Source organism: Peromyscus californicus, unplaced genomic scaffold, assembly GCF_007827085.1.
Source record: "Peromyscus californicus insignis strain IS unplaced genomic scaffold, ASM782708v3 Scaffold_16__1_contigs__length_79575227, whole genome shotgun sequence".
Classification (NCBI taxonomy): Eukaryota; Metazoa; Chordata; class Mammalia; order Rodentia; family Cricetidae; genus Peromyscus; species Peromyscus californicus.
Window position 1 is genome coordinate 78,664,650 of NW_026294458.1, and position 21,033 is coordinate 78,685,682.

At 46.0% G+C, this 21,033-nt stretch overlaps 1 protein-coding gene across 4 annotated transcripts in view; it reads left to right on the plus strand.

Annotated features, from left to right (window-relative positions):
- Positions 1-21,033, plus strand: part of Bace2 (beta-secretase 2) — a 102,833-nt gene that overhangs the window by 61,194 nt on the left and 20,606 nt on the right. The window contains exons 7-9 of one of the 4 annotated variants that reach the window (XM_052741335.1): positions 4,559-4,708; positions 6,633-6,801; positions 9,208-11,584. In XM_052741335.1, the coding sequence (XP_052597295.1) occupies positions 4,559-4,708; positions 6,633-6,801; positions 9,208-9,377 (489 nt within the window). In that variant the 3' untranslated portion in view covers positions 9,378-11,584. Of the gene's footprint in view, positions 1-4,558; positions 4,709-6,632; positions 6,802-9,163; positions 11,585-20,160; positions 20,626-21,033 lie in introns of those variants that run through there. The other 3 variants (XM_052741337.1, XM_052741334.1, XM_052741336.1) reach the window with 3 other exon arrangements.

The following is a 21,033-nucleotide window of genomic DNA, read 5'->3' on the forward strand; positions in this document are numbered from 1 at the left end:
ACAACCTCCTCACAATGCCATGATATTCTGAATCCCTCAAGGAAGTAATGTCAGTGAGGTCAGATCCCCAGTACTGAATCACTTCCCAGAAGCCCAGCAAATGGGGGAACACTCCATATTCAATACATACCAAGTAACACTAAGTCCAATCCAGGTTCCTCTATTTGGTAGTAGGGAACCCTCAGGGAGGCTCCCTGCTTCCATCTGTGGGGTTGTTGAGACTGTTTCTTTATATATATTTCCATCTGTCATCTATATCTGTCACCTGTGAATATCTCTATTCCTTCTTCCACTGTGACTTCTCTCATGGCTTGACTGCTAGGCTGGATGACCTATCAATGGCCACTTGGGAGGCCAGGGTGCCCAGCACTTTTTCATGAAGCGATCAGTTTCCTTTTAGCTTACACAGCTTGGCTGGCCAACTGTCCAGCTGTCCCTGCTGCTTCTCTTACTCTGCCATGTCACTGGTGCTGCCCTCTGCTGCTGTTTCTCCATGTTAGCTCAGCCCACACTTCTGAAAGTATGAAAAAAAAGACCCTCTAAAGAGAGGCCTTTTTTTGGACCACGGCTGCATCACCAGGGGAGGTAGCCCCAGAGTGGGTCTCCCAGCTGACTGCCTGTGTGAACCTGAACAGCCTGCTTGCACAGCTCAAGAAGGGGTGTTTAGGCCAATCACAGCATTTGTTTGACAACTAACAGACATTTGCTCTGAACCAATGGCAGCCATTTGTTTGGACCAATCAGAGCCTTGCCTCTTAGCACCTGTCCAAACAATACCTTTTCTAGACTACCAGGGGAACTGCTCTCTGCCTGGCCAAGGTGGATGTGGTTCAGGATCATCTAGAGTTCATCCAGGCTTGTCACAACAAAAAGTCTGGTAGTAAATGTTTCAAACAGCCCTGGCTTAGATGGTGACTTTAGTAGTGGGCAGTCCCTGCAGTCCTTGCTAGTCTGAAGGCATCTCTGGAATGTTCTGTGTGGCTGATACCAGTTAAGGGCAGTCTAGTTGGCTGCTAGGCTGATAATTACTTTGCTCAAGACAGGAAGAGCAACAAGGGGTAGTCCTTCAGCTGCTAACTAAGGAGTCAAATTGCTCTGTCCCCAAATCTTTGCTTATTTACAGGAAAATGAACATCAGAGGTGTACTTAATATAAAACTTAATATTAACAGATTTTATAACTGGTTTTTACAATGTTGACACCTCCCTGTGCCCAGAGAGAGGCAGGTGCCCCTTGTCTTTCTCATGTCTACTCAAGGTTCTCACTAGATGACCAGACATGAGCATGTTGTGCCCAGGGCCTGCATGTGATGCTGGCAAGGGGCTGGAGTAAGACCAAAAGCAGAAAACTGTGGCCGTGTGTCAGATTCCAGCAGAAATCTGGGAACAAGAGAGGCATCGGCTATTCTGTCCCCAAATTGCAGAAACCTGGATTTATATGGGAAGAGCACCCAGCGAGACAGTGTGCACAGGTTTTGGTTTCCAGTGTCAGGCAGTGGTCCAGAGCAGCCATGCCAAAATCAGAACAAATCCGTATCTTTGCCAACAGCTGCTACACCCAAAAAAATGCCAAGTCAGTCTTTCCATGCTGTAAAGTTAGAATGCTTGCTTAAAATCAGACCCTACTTAAAATAAGGAGCATATGCCCAGTGCTTAAATATAAGTATGTTCTGTGAGGGAGTGGTGTGAGCGCCTTAAGGCTCTATATTCTGAGCTCTTAAGGGTTTACAAGAGTCACGGGGACCATAGGAGTGTCAGGTGTACAGCCAGTGAGCCACAGCCAGCCCTCCCATGAGCCTGGGCAGGTGAGTGGAGGGGTGCGGGTACCTCGAGTTCATCTCAGCATCCGATGACTTAAGCAAACCACGAGGCAGAGGCAAGGAGCTTACAGCATTTGTTTGCTGTGTCTAAAATTATCCCATGATTTCACTCAGCACCTGTATCAGGGAGGAAAGGCATGAGATTGTCAACCTTGGGTAGGGCATATTCTAGTAGTGTGTATCTTTTGCCTTATAGTGCAGGGCCTCTGGGCTTTGGTCCCCTTTACCTACATAGGGCTCATGGAAGTCCACGCTCTTGGCTTTTTTTTTTTTTTCCCTAATTAAGCAAAAGGCTAGATCTAGACTGGAAGGAACTGTAAAGCCTGAGCTCTGTCTCTGTGTGTGTGTTGTTTAGGCAGGATGTAGAAAGGAATGGTTTCTAGGTCTGCGGATCTTCTGGAGCCCCAAGCTCCATCCGTTCCAGCTGTGGCACCCCAGTTAGGGCTCAGCCTACCACCTCGTTGGCTATAGAACCCACCATCAAAGTGGCATCTGTCCAAAGTGTCTTCCAACTTTAAAACTGACCTGAGGTTGGAAAACAGCAGTCCCCCCCCCCCCCCCCCCCCCCCCCCGTGCCCAGGGCTCCATATGACTGTTGGGCATATTTTCAGGAACAGAAAATACACCTCCAGATCTGATCTGTACCATGCTGGTCATTTGCCTGGCCTCTCTGGGACTCACTCTTTATTACACAGTGGAGCTGGTCATATGCTTCACTGGAATATTGGGCACTCCCAGGAGGCCCAGGCACTCTTACCTCTGACACATCCAGCAAAATGATAAGTCCTCCATCCTGATTAGCTCACCAGGGAAAGGGCCCTATGATACCTATTGGGGATCCATCACTTCTGTAAAAGACGAAAGTGTATTAGCACCGGCATTAGAACCCTTACACATCTACCATGACTGTGTGGGATGATTAACAGGTGGCTTCCTGCCGCAGAGAATGGGTGGTGGCACCTAGCATGTGCCAGTGTTGCGCACAGCACCCACCTGGCATTCAGATGTAGGCGTCACCTGTTTCTCAGGACTGGATCCTAGCCCTGGCTTCTCCCAGTCTCAACCCCTACCACCATCTGCTATTGACTCTAGCCATCCCTTAGAGCTCAGAGGACTCAGGGCACAGATGAGCTGCACACATGCCCACTTGGTCACACCTGTGGTGCTGCTGAGAACAGACCTGAGTAAAGGGAGTGCAGGCTTTGACTGCTTTACGGCAGCACTGGACTCTCTCCCAGCTCCTCTCACCTCTCTTTCTGCCGCTGGCACCCAGTGGGCAGGTTCCTGTCAATACCTTTGCTGTGGCCCTGCCTACCACCTTTTTCTCACTCCCTGCCCTGAGCTTTTTGCTTGGGAAGCTCCACTGGTGCGGCCCACTCCCCTTGGCCACATGTCCCCATATCTCTGTCAGACACATTCCTTCCACCAACATATGGCTCAGGCATAGCCCAAGACCTGAGGCTGAGATGGCACATGTCTACGGAGCTCATTCCCCTGCAGGTAGAAGTGGGTGGATGGCACCACCTTTCCCGTTCTTGATGGGAGGCACAGATGGCCTTCTTTTGATTCTGGGTGTCACTCATTTTTCTCCCACATGTTCCTCAGTGTTGTCTTGTGTAGGTATTGGGCCCACATAGTGAGACATAGACAGGCACAGTCAGGGAACACTGTCCTGAGAAGTTCTAGGTCCAAGTACAGGATCATTCATCACCAAGAAGCAAGATTTGTTACCAAGGACTTCCTCAGGGAAAGGCCAAGTGAGAGAGGGCTGGAGCAGTGTTCTAGTGTTAAGTCAGGAGGCAGGGAGGCTTCCTGGATGAGGTGGGGTCTGGGCTGAGGTCTTGAGGAGGAGTGTTTAAGAAGAACACAGCATTAGGAAGCAGCTAGTGTAATGAACCCCTGGAGTCCAGAGGCAGGCAATGCCCCAGAGAGCCTAGGAGGCCATTGTGATGGGTAGTTTTAACTGTCATATTGACATAAAGTAGACATGGGAAGAGAGTTGCAGTTGAAGAATTACCTAGATTAGGTTGGCCTGTGGGCATGTCTGTGAGGATTATCTAGATTGTTCATTGATATGAAATACCCAGCCCATTCCCTAGCCAGGGCCGGAACTGTGTAAGAGAAGAGAAAACTGGAGGAAGGCAGTCAGGCAGCACAAGCCAGTTTCTCCCTGCTCTCAACTGTGAGTGTAATGTGACCCGCTGCTCCCCGCCTCCCCCCCCACTGCCATTTGTTTTCTATAATGCACTGTAACCTGAGTTGTAAGAAGAGTAGCCCACTCTCTTACAGTTCAGACAAGCCTAGGTTGCTTTTCGTCAGAATATTTTATCACAGCAACAGAAATCAAACTACAATAGATACTTTTAGAATTTCTTTCTTCTAAAGGCTTGTTGCTGTGTGGCCTTGGGGAAGTTGCCACACTTCTATGGTTCCCTCCCTGGTAATGTGAAAGGGAACATTACCACACAGGTTGGCGTGCTGGAAGGCTAAAGTAGGCATTTGCCAAGGCATTTTCACAGTGCCCAATCCCAGGAAGTGATCTGGGTATCTTAGTAGTTTTAATAATTATTATTGTGTCATCACCAACGTTCTTCCAGAAGACTGATGTCCCTGTCACTCTGTCCAAATGAGATGTTGTTTATCCCTGTGGGCGTCTAGTGCTGGGACCAGCAAAGTAGAGAGCTGTTTCCTGTTATGCACCAGGCTGGTCTCTGCTTCTCACAGGATCTGTTTGTCTAGATTCCAGAGTTTTCTGATGGCTTCTGGACAGGGGCCCAGCTGGCATGCTGGACAAATTCTGAAACGCCGTGGGCGTATTTCCCTAAGATCTCTATCTACCTGAGAGATGAGAACTCCAGTCGCTCCTTCCGAATCACCATTCTGCCACAGGTACAAACTTGGGTTTCTTCTCTGCTCCTTATTTTTACACGTAACTCACAAAATCAGATTGTATGCATAACTAGGCACCTGTGGCCACGATGATGCCACCACACTGTTGCTTGCTCATGAATCTGCAGGTCTGCTGGTCTGTCAGTCTGCCTCATATGACCCTGGTCAGCAGGGAGTGGGCTGGGTCTGTCTTGGCTTACCCTGGGATGTTATGGGCTCACCTCACATGTCTGGGGTCAGCTTAGTGGCTTAACAATCCCATGTGTCTTTCCATCATCAGATAGCATGGGTGACAGTGGAGTTCTTAGAAGAAAGAGCCCAATAAAGCCCTGGAGTATTAGCCCTTTTCCCTCCCTGATGTCACCCAAAGAAGCCTGAAGTGGGCCTAGATTCCAGGGCTGGGGACACAGTCTTCCCCTCTCAGTGTGAAGAGTCACACAGCCTCAAGGCATAACACAGAGAGGTGAAGAACTTGAGGACAGTTATGACATCTGCCACAGGTCCATTTCTATTTTGTCTTTGTGTCAATCACATTGGACTGTCAGAAGTGAAGGCCTCATAGTTCCTGTAGCCGCAGAAACTCTTTCTTCCCAAGGGGCTCAGTAGACCAAGCTCTGTCTTCCTGAGTCACATTCCCCTCTCCACTCTCCCAATCCTCTTTCCCTGAGCCCTGACTTTGTTAAGAAGACAGACTTGGTACCAAACTGGAAAAGGCCCAGGTGAGCTGTACTTCCTGATCTCACAAGAGGTGGCACTGTGGAGTCATTTCCCTGCAGCATGCCTCTGCCTAACCTCTGCCTGGAATCTTGGGAAGTCTGATTCAGGGTTCCTGTCACCAGACTCTTAGGACAGAGCTTTGGGCACACACACACACACACACACACACACACACACACACACACACAAACACACTTTTTTTTTATTTAAAACATCCTCTAGCCCAACAGGAAATTCTAAGTTTCTTCATACACCCTTGAAAATGTGCTTACTCTCAGTTGAAATACTGCCAGTTTTCTGTTTATGCTACTTTGGTTTAAGGTAGGCAAATATGTTTTTGCTTTTTTTTTTCTGAGATTCAGCAAGATTAAGTGTTCTCGTAGGTTACATACAAAATGTATGGTCTGGAATTCTTTAACTTTATTTTATTTTTATTTTAAAATTTTATTTTATCTTAATTATTTTTTATTTTTTTAATTTTATTAAATTCTTTTATTTTAGGCAGTGTCACACTATGCGTGCCAGACTAACCTTATATTCAAGTTTGCCTACTTTTGTCTCCCAAGTCCATTATCTGGAGTTCTTCCTGGAAGGGACACACAAAAGGACCAACTAACAGATGCAAACACGCTCTAGGTGGCATCTGGCCACTACTCTGTCTGTCAGCTGCTTCCTATGGGCAACCTCCACAACCTTAGGTCCAGGTGTTGCTGTGGGAACTAAGCATATGGTCCTGCACCTTTTCCTGATTTAAGTGGAGCCTTTCTAGAAGTTGTGTGCCCCATTTAACACTGATCAAGCTTCACTGTGCACATTCATTTAACACACATTTTCCAAGGCCCTACTCAAGGCTAAGGCCCCAGACTCTAGGGAAGAGGGGAGTAACTCCTTGCTTGAGGTAGTACTTCCTGACAGTCTAATAGTGCAAGACAGCCACTGCACTATTAGTCAGTCCCCTAGAGTGAGCACACAAACCCACACTCACACACACACACATACACTTGGTTGAAATTAAAAATAAAAACTTTAAAAAAATAAAGTTTGCAGAGACACTTTTGATCTCGTGTCCAGGATGCCTGGGATTATATCATTGTCTCTCTCTCCCTTGACCTTTGGGGGGCTCTGAGCAGAGTGGGACCCCCAGTTTTATGCTCTTGTCTAATCCATGCTTTGTCCTGTGTCTTTCCCGTGATTCTTCAACAAACAGCTCTACATTCAGCCCATGATGGGAGCTGGTCTCAACTATGAGTGTTACCGTTTTGGTATCTCCTCTTCCACAAACGCACTGGTGATTGGTGCCACCGTGATGGAGGGCTTCTACGTGGTCTTTGACAGAGCTCGGAAAAGGGTGGGCTTTGCAGCGAGTCCCTGTGCAGGTAAGTGTGGCTTGCATGGCACAGGGGCTCCCTAAAGAGAGGGCCTTGGTAAGTGTGCCCACCTGGAACAGTCAGAGTGGCTTGCTGGATGCTATTGGACCATTTGACATGTGCTCTTTTCCAGTGACCAGATCTTACCACTGAAATGGCTCTTGGGCTTGTTGAAAGATGAAACAAGGTGTGAGTGTGTGTGTGTGTGTGTGTGTGTGTGTGTGTGTGTGTGTGTGTGTAATACTGGAGGTTGAACCCAGGTATGTACACATGCTAGGGTAATACCTACCACTGAACTATGTCTTCAGTCCTTTACTTCTTAGCCTTTTAAATTCCAAAACTGCATCTCCATAAGTTGCTCAGGCAGTCTTTGAACTTGGGATCCTTGTGCCTCGGCCTCCCATTGAGCTGAGATTACAGCTGCACCACCAGGCTCAGCACACATACAACTCTTGTAGCTCAGGCACACAGCAGGTTCTTGGAGAGTGCTAGTCACCGTGGTTGCCCTGAAAATCACTTCCCACACAAGAAATAAAAATGCCCATGAACCTTGCTGCTGAATTACAGTTTGATTTTATTCTGTGGGTTCTGGGAATGAAACCCAGAGGCTCAAGCAGACTAAGCTCATGTCCATCATTATACTGTGTCTGAAGCCAAGAATTACAATGTTTTGATGGTTGGTGCAAAATTAATAAAGGGAAGAATTCATGAGAATCTGGGTCTTTGTTAGAAAATAAGTAGAGGTCTGTGGAAGCTGTTTCTTAGAATCCTAAAGTAATAAGGCCAAGGAGTAATTGTCTCAAAACATGTTGGGTGGAGTATGTAAGAAGATGCACCAGAGTTACCCTGCAGAGTCTAGGGTGGAACTCTACGGGAAGCTACTGGGGTAGGGAAGCAACCTCCAGATTGACAGCTGCTCCAGGTAGGGCTCACATAACACCTGGTGCCATCAAAAACTAGGTGCTGGTGACAAGCAGCTCAAGCTGCCCAAGAGGAGGCAACTGAAGATCTCAGCGTGTGATCAGGTTGCTGAAGAGAGAGGAAGGAGAGCCTGTATCCAGGATGGTGGTCAGGATGGCTGCAGGATTTCAAAATAGCCTTTCAAGGGACTAAGAAAATGTTTGAAAACTGAGTGTGGTGGGTCATGCCTATAACCCCAGAACTCAGGAGGCTGAGCCAGAAGGATTGCCTTGAGTGAATCTGAGTAAGGCCCTGTCTCAGAAAATCAAAAGTTTTGAGGGTTGAATGTGATATGTAAGTTGGGATAAAGTGCCTGCCTAGGATACAGGAAGCCCAGGTTCAAGCCCGACCACAATGCACAGCATAAAATGGATGTAATGACATGTGTTTATAATCCCAGCTGATCAGAAGTTTAAGGTTATCTTAGCTTTCTTTCCCACAAATCTTGTTCACATATAAAATGCTATTAAACCAGGGGCTCCCTTTACAGCAGCTGGCATTGTGTGCACATAGCGCTGCCCGGAGTATGATAACAGTATGTTGTCTGAATGGACCACTGCTGGATGTGATTTCACATTGTTTCACAGTGGGGCAACACAGCTGTATTGATTTTACTCTGAACTATGTTTGTTGTTGTAACACAAGTTTTTTTCTTAATGGTGTTTAAGAAATAGATTTAAGGCCTTGGCACTTAAACACTTGATCTCACCAGCTGTGAGAAGATACCCTGATATCTGTCTCCTCTTCAACACAAATTATTTAGCTATCAGAGCAATTCCTTCCCTGGGGGCTGCCGTTACAACAGCCAAGCTCTGAAGCCCTGTGAGAAATGGACTAGACATTCTATCTTTCTTTATCGTTTTCATTCTTAATTATATAATACATTAAATTCTAGAAAGCATTCCTTCATCTCCCAGTACGCTTGGGAGATGGTTCCCAGAACACCTCTCAAGTATCCGTGGATGCTCGAGTTCTTTGTGCAAAATGGTGCTGTATAGACAGGTAGCCCGTGCTCACCACCCAAATACTTTAAACCATTTCTATATCTGTAGTAATGTGATACAGTGCAAACGCCATGTAAATGGTTCCTGTTCTGCTTGCTCAGGGAACAATGAGGACATGACCAACTGCATCCAGGCACTTCTTTTCAAATATTTTCCATCTAAGATTGCTTGAATTCACAGATGTAGGACCCACAGACACAGAGGGCTAGCTGTGCATAAGGCGTGCACACTTACAGAAAATCCAATCTAAGAGATTTTCTAATCACATTTTCTTCAAAAGCTTGTCATAGATGTAGCTAATACCCCTCCCTCAGTGCATATGGATTCTTCTTACGATTACTGCACATCTATTATTTTGTCAGACAGGTGTAAGCATGTTGTATTAGACATCTGTTTCTTCCTAACAGCTTTCTCTGAACGTGGCTGCTCTTTACTGTGGTTCCTCCTGCAGTTTCCAAGGATCAGGCATGGAGACTGGTTGAGCTGACTGGGTCTGGCTCTGAGTCTGATCATCACCTGCAGCCATCCGACATCTGCAGATGCTGCTTCCAAGTTCACTCCTGTGGTTGTTGGCAAGAGTCCCTGCTCATTGCCACAAGGGCATCACCACAACTTACCTGAGTGTCCTCAGAATAGCACCTGGTCCTCTCTTAATGAGTTATCCACGAGAGGGTACTACAAAACCCTTAAGACATAAGCTGAAGACTTTCTGTAGCTCAGTTTCAGTGGTAGTGCTACTGTTTATGACATGTTTTGTTGGTTCTGCAGTGTGGAGGAGGAGACTACATGGGTTAAATATCAGGAAATGGATCTCAAATAGAAAAGCATCTTATCCTGAATTCTGTCTATCGTAGAATTGGTGGTGATTCATTGTCAATTTGACACAACCTACAATCACCAGCGAAGAGAACATATAGCAAGAGATTCTCTAGGTCAGGTTTTCCTGTGGGAGATTGTCTTGATTACATTAATTCAGGTGGGAAGGCATTGTGGGTGGTACTATTCCCTTGGTTTCAGTCCTGGACTGTGTTAAGTGTAGAAAGAGGTTACATACAAATAGACATGCATGAATTCATTCTCTTTCTGCTCTTGACTGTGGACATGATATGACCAGGTGCTTCAAGTCTCTGTCTCAACTCCCTAAAATAATGGACTGTGACCGTAAACAGTGGCAGAAGAAACCCTTGCTCCATGAAGTTCTGTCAGGATATTTTGTCACAGCAACAGAAGTAAAACCAAGACAGGCGTGTGGCAAAACATACTTTCCTTAGTTAACTGACTTTATTTTCAATTTATATTACTGTTGTGGAACTGTGTGTGTTCCTTGTCAACTTGATCTCTTTGCTAAATAATGTATGTTCTAAATGTTCTGTGTTAATACTTTCTTTAACTGCTACATCATACCACATTGTCTGAGTATACTACCCAGGTTATCTAATAAACCTTTTAGAGACAAAGCACAAAATTTAAAAGCAATTACTGCTCTATCAGAGGACTGGAGTTTGGTTCCTATATAGGATGACTCACAGTTAACTGTAACTTCAGCTTTGGAGGCTCTGATGCCCTCTTCTGGCTTTCACAGTTGTCTGTATATACACACATATACAGATATACACACACACACACACACACACACACACACACACCAGTGTGTAGTGCTCGTGTGCACCTGCATACACATGAACATAAACCCACACACATGCACATACACAAAAAAAAAAATAGCATATCACTGAACGATTGCATAATTTTATTAAACTGCCATCTTCATCCAAGTATGCAAACCCAGAAGGGAAGTGAGTGAACAGCTTCTTGCACAGCTGTGTTCTCTTTTCTATAAACAGTTTCCCTGATAAAAGTCTCAAAAGGTGATTATTGTCTAAAATGCTGTGATTCATGTCTCAGTTGTAAGTTTTTTAAACTTTGCCTGTGGTGCATTTTAACATAAAAAATACTTTTTGGGTTTTTTAAGTCTCTGTTTAGTATTCATGAGAACTTCAGGGTCTCTACCCCTGACTGTGGCAATTCAGAGTCCAGCCAGGCTTGGTGAAGGTGGAAATCTGAGGATTCCAATTCTCACAGAAGAATCCTCCTTTTGTTCCCAGCCCTTCCTCAGACCACAGGCAGCCAGGCTCCCTTGATGGTAAAGTTTTGGATTCTTCACTGATAAGCCAGTCTTTCATAGGCATTGTGGCTCTAGCACCTACTTCCTTGGTGTTTGAGTTCAAGTTTCTTGCAGTGTGACTTTCCAGGGGAGATGTAAAAATGTCTATGCCAAATAGAGAGGGAATAGACAGACCAAAGACAGCTCCCATCAAGTCCACCATGGTACATTAATGAGTTTATTGGTGTCACTCACAGAAGCATGGACAACCCATGGGAGCAGCACTGTTGACGAGCTAATGTGGATGGGGAAAATCCCACCAAGCCACAGCCCTGGATGAAGAGTTACAGGAGATTACTGGCTGCTGAGAGAGGGAGAATCCATCTTCTCTAGAGATGAGCCCCCTGATTGGTTATCCACTCCCAGGTGGTCAGCCCTGATACATATGAACAACACTAAGTGAACTCAGCAAGTTGTGCTCATATATTTATTCATTTATGTATGCGTGTAACTGATAGTTTTTTAAAAAGAGGCCATGAATCTGAGAGAAGCAGTATGGGGAGTCCAGCATGGGAGGTATTGAAAGGAAGAGGGGGAGGGGTTGATATAAATCAAAAAGGGAAAAAGAAAAGCCCCAACCCTAGTTGGTCTTTTACCTTGTATATAATGTATACATATATCATAGCATAGCATATCATATCATATCATATTATATTATATATCACCTATGGCTGCACAGAATGGAGTGGGGTTTGAAATCTTGGGGAAAGGTTGGGGGTGGGGGTTGGTGAAGGGCTTGTGATGTCCATGGCCTTTTTTCCTCACATGGTAGCAGACTGTCCATAGACCTATCTTCCATAGAGGTCTGTTTGCTGCCATGATTGCTGGATGAGGTCTGTCACCATGGCCACCCTGCTCCACAGTGGTGGTGGTCGCGTGAAGCCCTGGGAAAACAACCACAGCATCACCCACCCTTCCTGGACGTGGAGACTGTAGCTCTCGTGTGTGAACTTCAGGTTAGGGAAAGGCTCTTCTACGCCCTGCAGCATGTTTAAAACCGGAGGGTGATCTGAGCACACTGGTCCACACCTATAGTCTCTGCTACTTGAAAAGCCGAGGCTGGGGCATCCCTCGAGCCAGGAGTTTGGAGCTAGCCTCCTTAACGTTGCAAGACTCTCTCTTTAAAAAACAATACTGACAGTATAGCTCAGTGATGGAGCACATGCTTAGCAGATCCAAGGCCCAGTGTCCAACCCTCAGGAACTAGCTAGATGAATAAATAGTGGGAGCTACAGTTAGCCTCCTGTCTGTCAGAACAGGAGCAAGTTCCCCACAGAACCAACCAAACTGGTGGAGTCAAAAGCTTCTTATAGTTATAGAAGCTTCTACTATTTCCCAGTGCCTTTATTTTGGCTTTATAATTTTGGGCAGCTCTTAGTTTGTAGGGTTCACTGAGGGTTGCCGTAGGGGAGCAGGGGGCAGGGAGCAGAAGCCCTTTGCCAGAATCCCTGGGACTCCAAGAGCTTCTCCAAGACTGACTTTGTGGACTTCCTGGCTTGTTTTCCTGGAGTATGTCAGGGTGGCATGGTGCAGGGTGATTTGGGGAAAAGTGCCCAGTCTCCTTTTCTTTTTGTGTGTACGTAGGCTGGAGGTTGTATTTAAGTGTGCACGTGTGGGTGTGTGAGTGCTGGTGCATGTGCACATGGGTTCATGTGGAGGCCAGAGGTCAACTTCAGGTGTCTTTCTCTGTCATTCTCCATCTTGTTCTTTGAGACAGGGTCTCTCATTGGTCTGGAACTCACCAAGCAGGCTAGGCTGGCTGTTCACCCAGCCCCAGGGATCCACCTATCTCTGTCTCCCCAGCACTGGGATTACAACAGCAGACTACCACAACGGGCATTTTTGTTTCTTTGGTTCTAGGAATCAAATTCAGGTCCTTATGCTTGCTCAGCAACTCTTTGCCATCTGAGCCTTTCCCCAGACAGCTTTCTTCTGCTGCCTGTGCCAGTGCCAATCCCGCATCCTGCTGGGAACCCCAATATGGATCCCAAGCAGAGCCATGCAAATTAGATGGAGAATGTGGAGCAATGTGGAACTGACCCTCCCAAGTCTCTGGCATACCCATGAACAGATACCCTGGGTAATGGGGCCCCTTCAGCTGCCTTCATATTGCCTTGTCCAAGCATCTGCAGCTAAGCAGATAATAATGATAGTGTTAAATTGACAACTCTGGTGTCTTAATGCCTCCAGGGCTTCTGAAATACCATCCATCTCTTTTTATAGACTGAGACATTTAGCACCCAAGAGCTATATAGATTGCAACTCATACAACTTGAAACACATCGTGGATTGTGGCAGTCATTCCATGGAATTTTTCTTGCTGCAGGTTGAAAGTGGATCATCTGGTATAGCTCATGTTTAAAAATAGGGAGAGTAGTGTGAAGATGAGTCTTAGAGATATGCCTGTGCTTATCTATTTAGAATATTGTCAAAGACACCAAACTGAGAACCAGAAAGCCATGGGCCAGGCTCTTCTGGCTCCACATTGTACAGTTAGAAACCCTGAGTTCTATGGATAATCTGTGCCTTTTACACCTACTGCGGAGAATACTGGCCCTGGGGCATAGGAGGTGGCTTATTCAGTAAAGTGCTTGCCACGCAAGCATTAAGACCTCAGCACCCATGTAAAAAGCAGATATGGTGGTGTGTGCCTATAATCCCAGCTCTGGGGAGGTGGGGAGGACAAGAGGATTCCTGAGATGTGGTGACTGGCCAGAGATCCCAGTGAGAAACTCTATCTCAAAAGGGAATGAAAGGGCAGGGAGCAAGAGAGAGAGAGAAAGAGACTGGCCTTGGGTCCAGAACCCTTCTAACTACAGAGTATTCTTTCAAGTGAAGCAGGCATTTGCACACAATGTCTTGATCGCAGATCTTCAGTTTGGTGGGGCACTTTGTTTCATTTTGTGTCTCATGGGGGGAGGGGATCTGAATAGCATAATCATCATCCTTAGTAAAGTGATATATCTTCCCAGGCATTCACTATCAACCAGGTCATGACCTTCTGAGAACAACAGAGAAAACACACAATTAAAATTTTAACTCACGGGGTGGGAGGAGGGAGGACAGGGGAATGGGTAGTTGATATGTAAAACGAATAGAAAATCTCTTAATTAAAAAAAAAGATTAATGATCAAAAAAATTTTAACTCAAGACATTGATAAAACAATTAAAATAACAACATAGTAACAATTGACCATCACCTAGCACTGACATGTACCCCAGGCACCATGTACACACATTTAACATGTGCTAACTTACCTATTCTTCCAACACTGTTGCTTACAGGGGCAGTTATGCCCCCATTTTACAGATGAGGAAAGTGAAAGTCAGAGCAGTTAGCTGAGAACATAGAGCAGACAGAGCTGTTAAGTCAAATGGCACAGTCCCCAACAAGGAGCAGGGATCTGAAGCCAGAGTTCACTCCCTTCCCTGTGATGAATGGTGCCCTCTCATATATAAGTCCAACATAGCAAAGTCAAGTCAGCTTCACAGCATAATTAGTGTAGCTAATAAATGCACAAACACCTGTGAATTGAAGGCTCATTCTAGAAAGTAACATCCAGAAAATAACTTTTGTTATTGTTTTTGAGAAGGTAAGTCCAACCTCCCCATGTGGCCTAGGATGACCTACAACTTATCTTCCTGCTTCCCCAGAGCCGGGGTTGTAGATGTGTACACCGCACCAGCTTGGGCGGCGCTGGGCGTGGAGCCCAGGGCTTCCTGGATGCTAGGCAAGCTTGACACTAAATGAGCCACATCCCCAGTCCTCAGCCTCAGTTTGAAATCCACCTTCCTCCAGTGCGGCAGGCCCACTGCGCTTGTGAGCATGGAGTTGTTTCTAACTAATGCATTATGTCTGACTACTTGAGATGGGTGCTTTCCCCCCAAAACAACGTGATGAATGACATAAGAGGAGGACAATGACTGCTCCTGAAGTGTGGAGGAGACTTTTATTGTAGATATGAGGGAAAAAGCAGGCAGAGGAAAGAGTCCAGGCTGATCATGACCAGCAGACTAAACTGGACCGTAATAGAAGAGAGGAGGAGGGAGAGCAAGAGAGGCAGCCTGGGCCAAGAAAGCTGGGGGAAGGGAACCTGAAGCCCAGTCCCTAGGGTGGAGAGGTTTAGGGTGGGGTGGGGGCGGGGCAGAAAGTGCTGGGAGGAGCCACAGGTACTGAAGGACACTGGGAGCGCTAGCATCCGCTTTCATATGTTAAGGACGCCTCACTTAGCCTTTTGTCCCAGGTTTCCCAGACTTAACACATACATTCAACTTCTGACTTTAAAGTAACACCATGTAAGGTGAAGAAAAGATGATTTTGTTGAGAGGTTTGTTTTTTGTTTTGTTTACATGAAAAACATAGACAAATACAGGCTTTCAATTTGAGAGGGAGTTCTAGAGTTGGTCCCCTGACCTGTGTGGCTGAGATTAAACACCTTTCTAGAATTGTTATTAACATGTATTAATGGTCCATATTACTGAGTCAGTTTGATAGTCTCACATGTGCATGCACTGTCCTGAATCAGGTCCTCCCCTCATTCTTCCACTGGACCCGGCCACTCCCTTCCCAGTCCTTCACTGGGGATGAGGGTGTCGTGTGTGTGTGTGTGTGTGTGTGTGTGTGTGTGTGTGTGTGTGTGTGTGTGTGTGTGTGACACATGTGCGTGTGTGCTCTGCAGTCCATGAATTTATATATAGTTCACATTAAATTCTGAAAATTTTTAGTTACTATTTCTTCTTTTTGGTTTTCTGCCCCTCTTTCTTCTTTGGACCCTTTAATTACATGATTAAGCAGCCTGATGCGTATGCACTGATGTTCTCTCTATCGGTTTTCCAGTGTTCTATCTGTGTGTCAATTCACGTAGTTTCTGTTGTAATTTCTTTAATTTGATTGGTCCTTTCAAAAGATTTCTTTTTATTCTCTATGGGTGTTTTATCTGCGTATATGTATGTGCGCCACATGTGTACACTGTCCTCAGAGGCCAGAAGAGAGTGTTGGATCCCCTAGAGCTAGAGTTACAGATGTTTGTGAGGTGCCATGTGGACACTGGAAGTTGAACCCAGGTTCTCTTCAAGAACAGCCAGTGGTCTTAGCTACCGAGTCATCTCTTCATCTCTGATTGGTCTTTTTCTATAGTGCATCTGCCATTAGTAACACCAATGTGGTTTTCATCTTATATATTGTACCAGGGAGTGTGACTTAGGTCTTCCAACATCTTCTGCGTCTGTGCTGTGTTAAATATTCCTCCAACTTCCTCATTAGAATATGTGATAATCGAGGTCATAATATCCTGTGTGCAACTGAACTTATCTGAGTTTTCTGGCTAAAATTTCTCTTTATAAACTGTATTTCCCTTCTTCTCTGTGTGAACTATAAATGGTGTGTTCCATCTCCTTGCTGTGTGTACTGTGTTCTATAGACTGAATGTTCATTACCCTCCAGGATTCCTCTATGGGAGCCTGAGATCCAACACAAGACATCTCCCAGCATGGAGGTAGAGCCTCTGTGACTGTAACCTTACAAAAGAGCTTTAGCAAGATCCTTTACTCCTTCCCCACATGAAAACACAGAGGCTGGCCATCCAAAAACCATGAAACCATCGCCAGGCAGGGTTTGCTTACATGCTGTTTGCAAGCCTTCTGCTCTGTGATATTCTCTCATAGTCCCGAGAACAGACTCTGCATTTGGCAGCATAAATTAGATGCCTCACAGTGCGAATTTCACCTTGTCAGGGACTGAGTATTTTTATGCTCTTAATAATACTTGAGATTTGTCCTGGGTCAGGACTAAGTTGCTTCTGATCTTTCTTTTCGGCTTCTTCAGGTAGTCAGAGCTGTGTTGGGCCAGTGGTTAGTAGTACTTCTTCCACTGTGGAAGAAAGGCCCCTCTCCTGCTCCATCCCCTATCTGGTGTCCTGTAAACTGGGGAGACAGAGCACACAGGGAGCTGTTGAGGGTGCAGTTCTCTCAGACCTGAGTGAACACTTTTCATATCCTTTTACAGTGGCCCCCATGGGTCTCTGATTAGTGCTGGCATCCTTCAGAACCCAAGGGATGAGATCCAGGACCCTAGGAGACACCAGCGTCCAAGGATGCTCAAGGATGCACAAGCCCTTCCTGTAAGAGCCGCTGTCTCCACAGACTCCAAGCACTGTCCAGTACCTGCATCATCTCTAGATGATGTCACGCTTAACAGTATCAGGCCCCGTCTGTGAGATGGCACAGTATCTTCACCGAATAGGAGCATCATATCTAGATGACATCACACCTTACACAGGGTCAGGTCCCTCTGTGAGGTGGCATGGTGTCTCCATAGAACCCCTGCACCACCCTGTACTTGATCATCTCTAGATGATGTCATAGTTCTCACAGTGTTAGGACTGTGTAAATAGTTGGTGTTCCTGAACACTGTGTTGTTCAGGAAGTAATGACAATAGAAAAAGTCTGCACATGTTTCGTCTAGATGCCATTATTCTTCTGGAATAGTCTGTGGTTGGTTGAATGTGGATACAAGACCACTGAAGGCTCCAGGAGTCCTTCACCCTCTGGAGACACTTGGTCTCTGGGTAAGGCTGTCCCCTCAGCATGACCCTGCACTGCAAACCCTACAGCCATTGTTTCCCTGGACTTCTGCCTGCTGCTTCTGATAGAAGCAGTGCTCTGGGGCAGTCTTCCCTAGTTTTTCATCTTTTTTCACCAAGTATCATCTCACCCATAACAATTTGTTTCAAGTGGGAGGTCAAGCTGGTCCCTGTGACCCCATCTTGGCTGGAAGCAAAAGTGGTTTCAAGAGGTTTTGGATTGCTTCCTGCCCTACTGCATTGCTATCTGTGGACTGAGCAGGTGCCCTTTCGTTCATGTACTGGCTGACACATCTCATTTACAAAGTAAATTTGAAGAAAGACAATGCCCTGCTTTGCAAAGACATTCACAACCTAAGAAAGATTTTACTGTCAGAAAGATTTTATTTTCAGAAAGATTTGTACAAATCTGTGAGAACAGAAGAGTGAAAATTCAAATAGCCAGTAAATTTTTCTTTTCTTTTTTTTTTCCTTTTCTTTTTTTTTCTTCTGCAATCCTGAAGATTGAACCCAGGGCCTCTTGCATGCTCAGCAAACATACTACCACTGACCTACTGTCTCTAGTCCCTAATAGTTCTCCCACTCAGAAGTAATATAGTTGAAAATCAAAATTAAACATCAATTGACATGTCCATAATAAGGCTTTTTATGTAGTCATCAAAATAGCTGGACTTAAGATTTAATGATAATGCTTTTTATCATAGAAAAAGGTTACACTCAACAATATTAGTATTGATTGTTCTGACTGGTGAATCTATGACTGTTTGAATTCCCTCTGTTTGCAAGGTTTCTGTTGTAAATATGTATTACCTTCCTGCTATGTGGGGTCATTTGCCTCTGGACACTGTAGGGCAGAGCTTGGCACTCCTCCATAAAGGGCTGGGCAGGAAATGCTTCAGCTTTTGCATACCAGATGAGGGACTGAGTTACCATTCCAGCACTGTAGCCCAACCAAGAGTGATCTAGGACAGTAATGTGGCTGGGTGCCAGGAGACACCAACTTCCACAAGAAATGGCAGGTTGACTTTGCTCCTGGGTGTTGTGTGCTAATACCCCTTCCTCTCCCTCCCACTGTGGACCCCTGGGGGTGTGGATCAACTGAAGCTGCATCCCACCGTGCTTGGGTGTTGGCAGGGCTATTGTTCACTTATTTTTCTTCTCAGGTGCTTAAAAAAAACAAGCTGTTATCATGGAGTCTGCACAGGCCAGAAAGGGTATGGCCTTTGCGAAGGAACCAAGTCATTTCTTCCTCCTTCAAAGGCGTTCTTTAAAGACCATTATCTGACTGTCATTTTGACGCTGTTTTCTTCCTCAAGTGAAAAAGTTCATATTTGGCAAGATTGGAAGTCTTGGGGCTTGGGACAAAAACTGGGAGAGTGGTCAGGAGGACTTTCTATTCCACTCTCCTCTGCCCCCAAGTAAAGCCTTAGGATGCTGTAGTCCTGGAGGAAGAGGCAAGCCCAGTGCCATGCCTCACCCTATGCTTGCTTCCAGAATTCCTTCCAGTTTCTCCCAGGTGTTGCTGCTCTATTTGGCAGAGTGAACCTGGGAGAGTGGAGCCTAAAAATGAGGAGGACTAAAGTCTCATGCAGTAGCCAACTTTATTCAGGGCATCCATTTATATTCTGAGGGTATTCTGAGAATTAAGCAAGGTCATGTGAGCAAAGTTCACTTGAGTTTAAGTTGTATACAGTCACAAGGGCAGGTAACATAAGTTTAGGCTGTATACAGTCACACATCGTTCTGAAGAAAGTAATCTGAAGTAAGCCCACCCTTATTCACAGCTGGGAGGTACACCAAAGCACATTCCAAGAACACCCCATGTTATGGAGGAACAGAGGTTACAAGACTCTTGTCTGTTTATACTTAGAGTTTTCTCACAAGCTCTCAGAAATCTCCTCACACAGCTTTATTCATAGACTGTGTTCTGACCCCAGGGTCTTTAGCAGAAGCCACCATGACATACTATGTCACCATTTATACCACAAGTCAAATGTTTGCTAACTGATCACTTTTGCTTCATGGTCCTTCAGATATGACACAGGATGGAGGAAGGGGACCCTCCTAAGCCAGGGTGGCTAGGAAAGTCTTGGAGCCACTGAGTGAGTTGGGCTGGGTGTGGTAATTCACCTTTAATACCAGCACTCAGGAAGCTGAAGCAGGACTGCCATAAGTTTGAGGGTAGCCTGAACTACACAGCAAGTTTCATCCCAACCTGGGCTATGGAGTGAGACCCCTGTTGGAAGAAAACCAAACAAGATATCAAAAAGACTAGGTTGGCCTCACTAGGTGTTACATGGGGTCAAGTTAACTTTGCCAAGAGACTCCTCCCCCAACCATGCCTGGCGGCCTCTGTTGAGCTTTTTGAATGGCACACTTTCCACTCCTCCTTCCTCTTCACTCCTGAAGAACACCACAGCCCTGGTGGTACCTCAAGGCACTGGCCAGTGTGCTGTCACCCACAGAGCACCAGTTGGGGAGCACCAGCGTGTTTTCTTCTGCACAGTTCTCCATCATTCAGGCACAGCAGTACATACTGAGGAGCGTGAACCCCAGAGGGCACACTGCCCCCGAGCTGTCCCTAAGTGCACAGTCAATAGCCAAGCCAGTGGGGGTTTCTTGACTTACAACTGTGGCCTTTATCCTTCTGTCTCCTCAGAGATTGCAGGTACCACAGTGTCTGAAATTTCCGGGCCCTTTTCCACGGAAGACGTAGCCAGCAACTGTGTCCCAGCACCGGCTCTAAATGAACCCATCTTGTGGATTGTGTCCTATGCCCTGATGAGTGTGTGTGGAGCCATCCTCCTGGTTCTGATCCTCCTCCTGCTGCTCCCAATGCACTGCCGACATGCTCCCCGTGACCCTGAGGTCGTCAATGATGAGTCCTCACTGGTCAGACATCGCTGGAAATGAAGAACCTCTCTGAACTCCAGCAGCCTTGAACTCAGCTCTTTCGAGAGGGACATGTCCAGTTGGCGTCTCTGTCCGTCCGTCTGGAATCTCGGCTGTGCATCTCAATGCCTTCCAGACTCACTGTATCTTGATTACTCTTGATTTCCAAGCTTCCAAATCTTTTCTACTTCGGAGGGAAATAATAATAAAAACACCTCATTGTGAACCAAAACAGTGCATTGGGCTTCAGGCTTTATGGGACTGGTTATGCCAAACCAACCAGTGTCCTACCAAAAACAAACAAACAAACAAAAGGCAGAAATAGGCCATCCGCTGTTGTCATCCCTCTCCAACCTCAGGAAAAATGAGTACATTCGGTTGCTAGTTTGGGTATTGACCATATCAGAGGGTATTTGCCAGACTACTGCCTGGTCTAGAACAAATGAAATGGCTTCCGATATCCTAGCAGGAGCAGCAGCCTTGTACCTGAAGAGAGAACCACTCAACCTTCCTCTGAGCCTGACTGCACGCAGGCCCTCCAGTAGGTCTTGGGCTCCACACAGAATGAGAATTGACACACAGATCATATCCCACACAAGCCCTTGCCAGGGGAAGGCCCATCTAGGTAGAGTAGGATGGA